Source organism: Hemitrygon akajei, chromosome 7 (genome assembly GCF_048418815.1).
Source record: "Hemitrygon akajei chromosome 7, sHemAka1.3, whole genome shotgun sequence".
In the NCBI taxonomy this organism is placed as follows: domain Eukaryota; kingdom Metazoa; phylum Chordata; class Chondrichthyes; order Myliobatiformes; family Dasyatidae; genus Hemitrygon; species Hemitrygon akajei.
Window position 1 is genome coordinate 78,537,886 of NC_133130.1, and position 12,042 is coordinate 78,549,927.

At 39.4% G+C, this 12,042-nt stretch overlaps 1 protein-coding gene across 1 annotated transcript in view; it reads right to left on the reverse strand.

Moving 5' to 3' along the window:
• The window catches only part of macrod2 (mono-ADP ribosylhydrolase 2), a 1,184,924-nt gene extending 1,176,417 nt beyond the window's left edge, over window positions 1–8,507 (reverse strand). The window contains exon 1 of the mRNA XM_073051265.1: window positions 8,213–8,507. Within this exon, the coding sequence (XP_072907366.1) occupies window positions 8,213–8,237 (25 nt within the window). The 5' untranslated portion in view covers window positions 8,238–8,507. The remainder of the gene's footprint in view (window positions 1–8,212) is intronic.
• Between the last annotated feature and the right edge of the window lie 3,535 nt (window positions 8,508–12,042).

The following is a 12,042-nucleotide window of genomic DNA, read 5'->3' on the forward strand; positions in this document are numbered from 1 at the left end:
GCCCCAGAGAGCTGTGGAAGCTACTAGATAGATAGATAGATAGATACTTTATTCATCCCCATGGGGAAATTCAACTTTTTTCCAATGTCCCATACACTTGTTGTAGCAAAACTAATTACATACAATACTTAACTCAGTAAAAAAATATGATATGCATCTAAATCAAAATCTCAAAAAGCATTAATAATAGCTTTTAAAAAGTTCTTAAGTCCTGGCGGTAGAATTGTAAAGCCTAATGGCATTGGGGAGTATTGACCTCTTCATCCTGTCTGAGGAGCATTGCATCGATAGTAACCTGTCACTGAAACTGCTTCTCTGTCTCTGGATGGTGCTATGTAGAGGATGTTCAGAGTTATCCATAATTGACCGTAGCCTACTCAGCGCCCTTCGCTCAGCTACCGATGTTAAACTCTCCAGTACTTTGCCCACGACAGAGCCCGCCTTCCTTACCAGCTTATTAAGACGTGAGGCGTCCCTCTTCTTAATGCTTCCTCCCCAACACGCCACCACAAAGAAGAGGGCGCTCTCCACAACTGACCTATAGAACATCTTCAGCATCTCACTACAGACATTGAATGACGCCAACCTTCTTAGGAAGTACATTCGACTCTGTGCCTTCCTGCACAAGGCATCTGTGTTGGCAGCCCAGTCAAGCTTCTCGTCTAACTGTACTCCCAGATACTTGTAGGTCTTAACCTGCTCCACACATTCTCCATTAATGATCACTGGCTCCATATGAGGCCTAGATCTCCTAAAGTCCACCACCATCTCCTTGGTCTTGGTGATATTGAGACACAGGTAGTTTGAGTTGCACTACACTCAATAAATTCAAAACGGAGATAGACATTTTCCTGGATAAAAATAGCATTAGGGGATACAGTGAGCGAGCAGGTAAGTGGACGTGAGGCTAGGTTTAGATCAGCCATGTGATCTCCTGGACCAGTTTTCGATAGCCTGGATGGGTCGGAGAGGAATTTTCCAGATTTTTTCTCCTCAATTGGCAACTCAGTTTTTTCCCCCCGGGTGATCACATGGGTTTGGGCGGGATGAATAATAAAATAAAATGGGCGGCATGGTGCCCTGTTGGTTGGCACTGTTGCCTTGTGGAATTCGGTGAAAACTAGAGTTAAGATTGGATCAGCCATGATCTTGTTGAATGGCGGAGCAGGCTTGAGGGGCCGATTGGCCTACTCCTGCTCCTATCTCTTATGTTCTTATGTTCTAGGTACATGAAAGCTTTCCTGTAAACTAGACAGAATTCAGAGAGTTGAAAAAAGACCAAATTTGTGAGCATGGATGGCCAGCTGTTCCAAAAGAAGATAACAAGCTCAGACCTTACTAGTTTGAAAGCGACACACTCACCATTCTTGACAATTTGCTGCTAAAAGGCTCCGGTCTCATCATTCCTGCTTCTATGTACGCCAAAATCATCAGTCAACTCCACCAAGGGCATCAAGCAGTTGAAAAATGTTGCTTGAGAGCAAAGTAATCTGTGTGCTGGCCTGGTCAGCACTCAGCTAAGAGATTATGTGAAGCATACAAAAACTGCACAAAAATCATGCTGAACCTCTCAGTCCCACAGAATTACTAGACTCTCCGTGGCAAATTGCAGCCACAGATATCTGAGCTGAAAAAAGACAAATATCTTCTCACTGTGGATTGCTGCTCAATGGAATGTTGAGGTGTCCAAGCTGTTCTCAACATCCTCAGCAGCAGTTAAACAGCACCTGAAAGCTATATTTACTCATCATAGAATGCCAGACAGTTGTGTCAGTCAACAGTCCACAATTCAGCTGCTCAGAGTTCAAATCCTTTGCTAGTGACTATGAGTTCAAACATCAGATAAGCAGCCTACAGTACATTCAAACAAATGAAGTGGAAAGAGCAGTGCAAGCTGTTAAGAGGCTCCTACTAAAGCCAAAAGACCCTACAAAGCATTGCTAACTATTGCTCCACACCTCTTGTGAATGGCTGCAGTCCATCAGAACTGTCAATACTCCTTTCTCCAACCTCACTTAACAGAGGCAGACAAAATTTGAAATTTGAGACAACAGATTGTACAAATACAAAGAGCATGCACAATCTCAGACACAGAGCAAAATCTTTGTTGCCGCTCAGGAGCACTGAAACTGTGTTGGTTTCAGACCAATCCGTCAAAGGAACAATAGTCCAGCAGCATGCACCAAAATCATTTGTGATCAGAACATCACAAGGTGAAATCAGGTGTGCACAGGCATGCTTTCATGTGCCTTCAAAGTCCACGAAAGGTAGAGGAAGAAATAGATGGCCTGATCTTTATGATGAGGACCACTTACCTGAAGTGGTCACACTGCTCAAGAATCTCCATCTGCTCCAACACTTCAAGGAATTTATATCAGATACAGTTGTTTATCTGTCCCACCACAAAGATAACTAATAACTTGGGACAAGTGAGTAAAGAGGCAGAATCATCTTCAATTTCCCTCATGTTGCTTTGATAAAAAAAAGTCACAAATATTTATGTGATTATTTGTTTAAATTAGTAATAAAACTAATTCTAGAAGACAAAATTCATTAGATTTTTTTGAAATTCCCAATATCTAAATGGTATGAAATTTACCACATTACTAAGTCCTACGTCTCAGCTTTTAATGCCAAAGACTTAAATACTGGTGCCATCTATCTTTTATTTGAGTTAATGTACAAGTTCAACATCTAATTTTTACATCTGTATTCAAATTGGCTTCCACAGGATCTTTTGAAATCTCGTCACTCGAAATACAAATGCATGTCCGAACAATGCAACCTTCTCCAAATTTCACCACATAAAATATTAAACTAATAAGTTAATTTGTTATTATCCATAATGATAAGCTATTTTCCATTTAAATTTGTTAACATGGTCTTTGGAAATTTGGAGTTTGATCCTGTAACATTTAATACTTAAAGAGTTGACTTTCACAGAAGAGGTATGAAAACACATTGTAAGACAACAGACTACATTTTATTGGTGGGGGGGGGGGGGGGAGTCCTTTTCTTTGGCAAAAGTTGGCAAGATGAAAGGGAGTTGGAGGCTTGGACAATAGAACCTTTGTCTTTTCTCAGCTTCCAGCAAAGCACCAAAAATCTAAGAAGGTGAGAAACTACACAGATTACTCTTAAAATACTTTATTTTGCCAGACTGTTGCACTGGTTCTTCATTTACTTTACACTCCAAATATTTAAAACATTAACTAAGACCATCAGAAATAGGAAGGTCCTATTGAGAGTTCATACCCATTTTAAGTTTGGATAGCTTAAATAGTTCTTTCCAAAAGAAAGACTAAATGTGTAGACTCAACAGCGCAACCTTCTACATCAGCCCTCTACCCAATAAGCCATTTCCTCACATTAGTACAAAATATGGTGCAAGTGTAAATACTTTGCAAACCAACATTGATTAAAAATCGACATCTGCCAGTTAGCCATTGCTGCTCTGTCTGAAAAGATCAAATTTCTAATTGTACTATAAAGGTGCATTTTTTCCTGTGTAACTACATAATTTGTTCTCATTTAACCACATTTTAGATACTGAATTTGCAGTGTATTAATGATGATGCACGTTCAAGTATGCAATTTTCACTCAACCTGAATTTTTTTCCCTTTAAATAATAATCTACAATTCGTATGTAGAAAAACTACAGCTGGGAATAGTAACATTACAGGATGTATGCAAGAGAGAAAATGTTAATTCGTTACAATATCTAGCAGAATTATAATCTGGTAAACTGATAAGCACCGGACACTTCCTTACCATGGTACTCCATTCTAGATCTATTACTTGGCAAATGGATGCACAAGTTTTTAATTGACCAATTTCTCCTACTTCATAAGTTTCTTGTAATACAATGGCTCCTCAGGAAACTAATAAATATGTCAAATTAATAACATAATGTTAGATATTATCCAGCATAAAACAATTACACTTTCATTTAACCATAAACCTGAAAAGGTGACTCACATTTCATTTTATCAATGTTACTATTATATAACTGTAGGTTTCCATTTTGGAGTTAAGTGTTTCTTGTTGCTTTTTGAAGAAACTTATGTTTGTACACAAACAATGACAATCATCTCAAACTCTACATTTTGTCAATATCTCACTGATTACAAATGGCTTCATGATAACTTTATATAATAAACAACAATGCAAAGTAATATTTTGTAAACTTGGTCAAAATTTAAACTTCTCATTCAAGATGTCTTATATGTAGATGACTTAAGACCCCAATGCAATCAGATTTATGAACAATGAACCCATGAAAACGACCTCACTAAATATACTATTTTGTATAATTTACTGCATATTTCATGTATTCCACTGTACTGCTGCCACAAAACAACACATTTCATTATGCATGTCAGTGATAATAAATCAATTCTGATTGATTCCTTTTTCTACCCTGTAAAATCCCCAATAAACAAATGAAAATATTTTTCTTATAATGTTCAATTCAGGAAAGTTCCTGAGAAACCATTGCCCCAAATGTTACAAGAAACTTTCTATTTGGGGCTCCTTTACTAGTATTAAAAAATGTACCTTATATTGAAACATAGAAAAAATTATAACCTATGATGTGTGCATAACATGTTGCTTTGCTAATACTGCTAACTTGAACAAAATGTTGATTGTATCAAAACAGAAAACTTTGTCAATCAGTATATGGACACTGTAGGTAGGTTGATAGCTCATAACGTAACAAGCTAATACTCCTAACAAAGTTCATTTATTTATTTATTTTTATTAAACTTTTTTTATTGTGTTTTCAAGTAGTTACAGAATAAAAGTATATGAAAAAAGTATATTACCCACCCCCCCTTAACCCCTCCCCCCTAACATGAAGGAAGGAAGAAAGGAAGAAAGGAAGAAAGAAAGGAAGAAAGGAAGAAAGAAAGGAAGAAAGAAAGGAAGAAAGAAAGGAAGGAAGAAAGAAAGGAAGAAAGAAAGGAAGAAAGAAAGGAAGAAAGAAAGGAAGAAAGAAAGGAAGAAAGAAAGGAAGAAAGAAAGGAAGAAAGAAAGGAAGAAAGAAAGGAAGAAAGAAAGGAAGAAAGAAAGGAAGAAAGAAAGGAAGAAAGAAAGGAAGAAAGATCCCCACATGCTCCATGGAGTTCATAATAACTTTAGTATATATATTTATTTCTTTCCCCAAATAACCAATTATTTCATCTTCGGAGCACCTATATATTTAATCCTATCTTTTGTAAATAAGGGCGCCAAATTTTCAAAAATGTTTCATATTTATCTCTTAAATTATAAGTAATACAAAGTTCATTTATGACCAAACAGGCTGCCAATTCAAAGATTCAACGTACATTTGTTACCAAAGCATGTGTGCAGTATACAACCCTGAGATTCATCTTCCCAGACAGCTGCAAAACAAAGAAAATCACAAAGCCCATTCAATATTAAAACATCAAACCCCCAACATGCAAAAAAACAAATCATACAAACAGCAAAAATAAATATAAAACACCAAACCACAATGTTATCAAAGAGTCCAGACATATTCAGTCCAGCTCAGTTCAGCCTAACCCAGCGCTGTGTCATCATTATCTACAGGCCACAGTGGCCAGTCTGCCCCAATCAAAATCGCGCAAAAACAGCAACAAAAAAAAAAGGAGCAACCAGAAAACCAAAACACATCATAATGTGAACTACAGAGTCCGAACTGCATTGATTAAACCTTGTCCAAGACCCAGGACTCCAGCACCATCAAGCAAGAGGGGGAGAGAGAGACTGGCCACCCACTGGTAGGCAGCGCTGAACATCTGCCTGCTTTCTGCTCTGGTCCTTATTGGGTTCAATCTTTCTTAACATTTTAATCAGCAATAATGGGATTTGATCATAGGCTCATGCCCCATCTCCAGGCTTCTAGGCCTCACACTTCATTCAAGACCTCACCAAATTCACTTGGAGACAGCAAAGCACCAGATCACTCAATTGGTCAGAAAACACACCAATTCTATTAGGAGTGGACTCAGTCGGAACAAAGGTTAAAGCCTTTCCCCACTGTTTCTTCAAATTCTAAATTTTACCATGAGGTACCACGGTTAACTTAGATGAAACAAGTTTACATTTCAACCATCACTTATTTCCTTTGTCCTCATTAAACTATAAGTTGTACAAGGAAACACTTTCTCGTCAGTGTAAACATCAAATAGTGAAAAGTTAGGTATTTCAAGGGCAATAAATAGTGTTGTCTTCAAAACAATGCCCGCATTTCAAACTAGTTTAAAAATGAACAGAATGCTGTTCAATATTTGCTGAAACTCAATTCATAGAAAAGCTTTACAGCTACCCGACATCCCAACTTTGTGACCTGATCTCAGGGCATAATAAAGAAATCGAATGCAGCTATTCACCCGTTTGAATGTGAAACTGGTAGCAAGGTACCGTCTATTCTCAAAGCCGAAAGCCAAGACTGCCAAATTGAAGTAATCACTGGCATGACCAAGATCAGGAGGATAATGAAATACTGTACATATGGTATTTTAGTCACAAGTTTATCATAGTTAATAGATTTCTATACAATGAAGTGAGATAGTATAAATAAATATTAAAAGTAGCAGATATCATAAGATATGATAGCAATTCAGAAATTGCAAAAACATCTGAGTGTTCATCTAGAAAGATGCAATTTATCCTTACAGTATTGTCCCTTCAAATTATTCCCTCTTCTATGAGCTAATGACTTTTAACCTCCCAGTCAGGGCTGTATATAAATCATGAGCAAATGTTTACACATGTTTACAAATGTTATCATAACACCGGTAGTTTAAAATCAAGAGGCAAATCAAAAACATTCTGTGAAGTCATTGATTTTTACATTCAAATAGTCTATTTCTATTGCTGTGTTTTCATAAAGAAAAACATTATTACTGAAGTGCAACAAAGTAGATATTTTTAAAAATGAATCCTCTTCTTGTTAGCTAAGCCAAGACAGTTTCGTGCTACGATGCTGACAAATATCCTGTGTTTCTGACTTCTGACTTTGGACCCACTCAAATCTTTGCAATGAACAGAGGTATAACTACGAAAATTCAGTAAAAGCGATACATCTTAACGGGGCAGGGAAAATATGCACGGTTGTCTGTGTTACTGGCTTGTAACAAACTTGCAACCATTGTTCACGCTACTTGATAATCCATTTCAGGGAAGAACGTGCAAGAACTGACTTGTGTATGTATCTGTGGGGCAAACAGCAGTCCATTACATTTCACATCATCAGTGAAGAAGCCGAATTAAGATTCCAGATCAATGGCCCTTCATCAGAACAGTTCTGATGAGAAATCATCAAACGGAAACACTAACTTTGTTTCACACTCTACAGATGCGACCTCGACTGGTGACCATTCCCAGCATACTCGTTTAATATTTCAAGATTTTGGTACTTGTAGTGCCTGCCCATTCACACACCTTACCTAGAAAGGTAAATCAAAATGCAACCAAAATGCAAAACATAATTCAAATAGAACGAGAAACCGAATCAGGATGGTTCTAGCATACGAGCATTCAAGTGCCTGTAACGCAGTGTGCCAAAGAGTACAGTTTTAGTAATCGTGCATTAAGCATTTCAGCACTACATCTCAACTAGAGCCTGATATCATTAGCATTTAACAGCGTTCCTTTAAGGTAAGCTGACATAAATGTCTGTGCCAGGTGCCTGAGTATTTCAGACGAGTTCAAACGAGACAGGAGATTCACTCTACGGACTTCTGAAACTGTCAGTGATTTCCCCAATGCACTGCATTCCACTATTTACACAAAAGCTGCACTATTAATCCAACGTTCATATTGAAACAAAGGATGCTTCCAGACGTCAGCCTCATTAAGTCGACCCAGAGAAGACTGTAGAAACCGTATATCTTTGAGTTTATTGATCGTGCAGTCACCATACGTGTGCGAGAGAAAGTATGTAGTGTATATGTGAGTGACAGTAAGTGGGTACGTGCACTTTTATCCCCTCTTACCATTAACAGACTGCGCTTCAAGGCCTAGTCTGCACGCTCTAAAATGATCACAAGAAGCTTTATTCGGGTCTTAACAGAGCGTACACCGGGTAAATAATAACCCTTGAAGCGAAGCCTCCCACCTGAAGGGATGGGAACTTTCGGTTCCTGCCGCTCTCCCGGCTGCCACTGACAGATGAGAACATACCGCAACGGCCCACACATTGCTTCCAGCACAACCCACCTGTGGATTTCTTTTCTTTTGGCATGGCTCCCTTCCCGTTTTGTTGATGCTGCTGTCTGGGTGCAATGTGTGAGGAACAGATGTTTCAGGCTCTGCTTGCCCAGGCCGCCAGTTGCTCCTCAGTTTCCCTCTCACAGACCACAAACCGCTTCGGTTTCCAGGCACGACACAGCTGTTGCTGCTCAACCTAACTTGATAGCTCGACCCCGCCTCCCCCGGGCATTGGAGGAACACTTCCGACGTCCATTGGGTTGATGACCTGTCCATCAGCGCTTCTGCCGCCCACTATTGGTGGCAGATGCACACACAATGCCAGCAACGGAGCTAACGAGCGGTGCGCAACTTGTCAGGTTAGGTTGCGCAGTGCTCACGACTTCGTTGCAAGTTTCCGGTGTCGGGAATAAATTGTGTGATATTTCGTTTGAAAAGATACATTAGGATTGAACTGTGCAAAGATTTGAATGCGGCCAATCAGTCTTGTTCTTCTTCTTAACGCTGACTGACGCTTTTTTTTATTGTTAACTCAGGGCCATCTATTGAACTTGAATTATCTTTGCTCCAACGGCAGCCTGAATAATGCACAAAAAAAAACTTTATTCGGTTGAAGAAAACCCGGCAGCCACTTGCAGCAGACAACGTGGCGACACATCCTAGACAAACAGAGCAATTTAAAACACGGGGTATCGTTGGGAGAAAGGGAACGAGAGGAACTAAAATCAGTTCCGGGTGAAGGGTTGGCGAGTTGCCTTGATTGGTTGAGCTCAGCGGGGTGGTCGCTTAGCAACGGCGTGAGCGGGGAGTTTGAAATGTAGTTCATGCGTTCGGTTGATATCGCTGTTCTCGGTGGTTATGGCTCTGGACAAACCGCTGCTGATTGTTCTGATAGTGATTCAACCCCTATTGGCAAGTAGGTATTTTCAGGGAACTGGCTCTCTCTACCCTTTCGTTCCCCGGAAAGTAATTGTTGTGCCTCCCTAACTGTTAAAAATAAATCCCAAGCTATTCTTCTATACCCTGGCCAATGTTTAATCAACATTATTCAGAACAGAGTCTTACTTTTTCATGACTATCATAAGCAATGACCAATAGATTTTAACCATACAACAAAATCAGAAAATGCTGAAAGAGCTCAACCGGTCAGCGCCGAATGTGGCGAGAGAACCAGACATAATGTTTCAGGACAATGAACTATCATCAAAGCCACCACTTCTGGTGAAAGATCATTGTTTACTTTGTTTTTCTTTTCACGAATCTCCCTGACCTGAACTGCCGAACATTTCCAGAATTTTCTACTTCTATTTTAGATTTTAATCCTTGCAATTAGCATCAACAAGACTTCACATCATGCATGAAACATCCTCAAACAATGGGAAGAGGAGAAGGCAAATGGTAATTTGATAATTGGTTTATTTTTGTCACGTGAACTGAGATCAGGTGAAAAGCTTTGTTTTGCACGCCGTCTACAGAGTTCCTTCCAGAACATGAAAGTAGGACAAAGGAAAAAGCAATAAAATGCAGAATATTGCGGTATAGTTACAGAAAAGTGCAGTGCAGGTAGACAATAAGGTACAAAGGTAGATTCTGAAGTCAAGAATTAAACTTTATCATACAAGAGTTCAATAGTCTTGTTAGAGCAGGATAGAAGCTGTCCTTGAGCTAGGTGGTGGTTCCAAACTGTTCTTATGTTCTGCCTGATGGAAAGAGGAAGATGAAAGAAAGTCCATGATGAGAGGGTCTATGATTAAGCTGCCTGCTTTCCCAAGATAGCAGGATGTGCAGACAGAGTCCGTGGAGCAGAGGCTGTTTCTTGTGATTGACTGAGCTGTATCCACAATTCTCAGCAATTTTTGGTGATCTTAAGCAGAGCAGTTGCCATGCAGAGCTGTGGTGCATCTGGATAGGTTCTTTCTATGGTGTATCAGTAAAAATGGATGAGGCACAAGCTGAATTTCCTTAGCCTTTTGAGGAAGTATAGGCACTGGTGTGTTTTCCTGTTTATGGTATCTCATTGGTGATGATTACGTCAAGTAACTTGAAGCTGTCAACCATCTCCACATCAGCACCACTACTACATACAGTGTTCTACCTCATTTTCTGGAGTCAATAACTAGCTCCTTTGTTTTGCTGACATTTGGGGAAGTTGTTATCTTGACACCATGCCTTTTGGGTCTCTAGTTCCTTCTTGCACTCTATCTCACTACTTGGTATCGTCTGCAAACTTGTAGATGGAGTTGGTGTAGAAACTAGAAATCTGTGAGGATATAGGGAATAAAGAAATGGGCTAAGGACATGTCATTGTACCAGTTTTGAAGAGCTGTTATTACTGATACTTACTGGTCAGGAAATCAAGGATCTGGTTGCAGAGGGTGAGGCTGAGTCCTAGGTCCAGGAGTTTGGAGATGAGTTTGTTTGAAATTTTGGTAATGAAGGCAAAACTGAAGTCAATAAACTAGGTATTTGATAAGTGCCACATAGTCTATCTTTTAACATAGTTTTCTCTTAATTCTTGCATCTGCTCACTCCCCACCCCTTCACAATCAAAAACACTTGTTAAATTGAAAATGCAGAAAATAAGCCAGTGTTTTTTTAAGATTATCTTCAATGGGATCCTACCACCAAACAAATACAAACAACAGATAAAAGACACGGAGCTAAACTGAATATGTCTGGACTCTTTTAATTTTGTGTTTTATATTCTGTGTTTCTCACTTTTTTATTAGTTTTCGTTTGCGCAAAGGGTATCGGCCTGAAACATTGACTGGAGTTTTTTTCCATAAATGCTGCTTGGCCTGATAAGTTCCTCCAGCATTTTGTCTGTGTTTCTTAGTGATCAAGCATTATAATTCCAATTACTAGTCCCATAACAATATGTCAGTCCATGGCCTCCTCTACTGCCATGGTAAGGTCACTGTCAGATTAGAGGATCAATAGCTAATTTTTCATCTGTGCAGCCTTCAACCAGATGACATGAACATTAATTTCTCCCACTTCTGTTAATTTTCCCTTCTCCTTTCCCTCTTCTTTAATTCCCCACTCTTGACTCCCCTCTTACCTCTTCTTCTCCTCACCTGCCTATCATCTCCCACTGGTGCCTCTCCTCCTTCAGATTCCTTCTTCTCCAGCCCTTTTCTACCTCCCAGCTTCTTTCTTCACCCCCCCCCCCCACCCCCACCTATCTGGCTTCCTCTATCATCTTCCATCTCGTACTTCTTCCCATCCCCTCACCTTATTCTGGCTTCTTTCCCCTTCATTTCTGGTACTGATGAAGAGTCTCAGCCTAAAATATCAACTATTTATTTACTTCCATAGATGCTGTATGATTTCTGAGTTCTTCCAGCATTTTGTCTGTGCTACTTGGTATTTTCATTAATAAGGGTTTTACTGTCTATAGAATCAAGGCAAGCCAGCTGGGTCTTCTGTATTGTCCTACTTGCTGTGACTGAGTACAGCTGAGCTATATGGAAGATGTATGGCCTCCAGGAGAGAGAGAGTCCAGGCATTTGATCACATCCTCTTCTTCAATTATAGTAGTCTTATTTTAAACAGTCTTTGAAATGCAGCTTTCTTGTTTATGACACTTTTCTTGTTGCCTCCTTCCCTGCTAACCCACAGTTGTACATGTTACACCCAATCGTCACCCATTTACTCTCTGATAACGTAAGCTATCAGACATGGCTGTCAGTAGATATTCTGTATGGGCAGGGAGCACCAGCAAGATAACTTTACAGTGCACATTCCATATCATGACAGAAGATATTCAGAATAATCTGACATATTTCTGAGTCCCTTTGATCACTCTATAGGAGGTGTTTGGGTGGTTTCTATTTGAA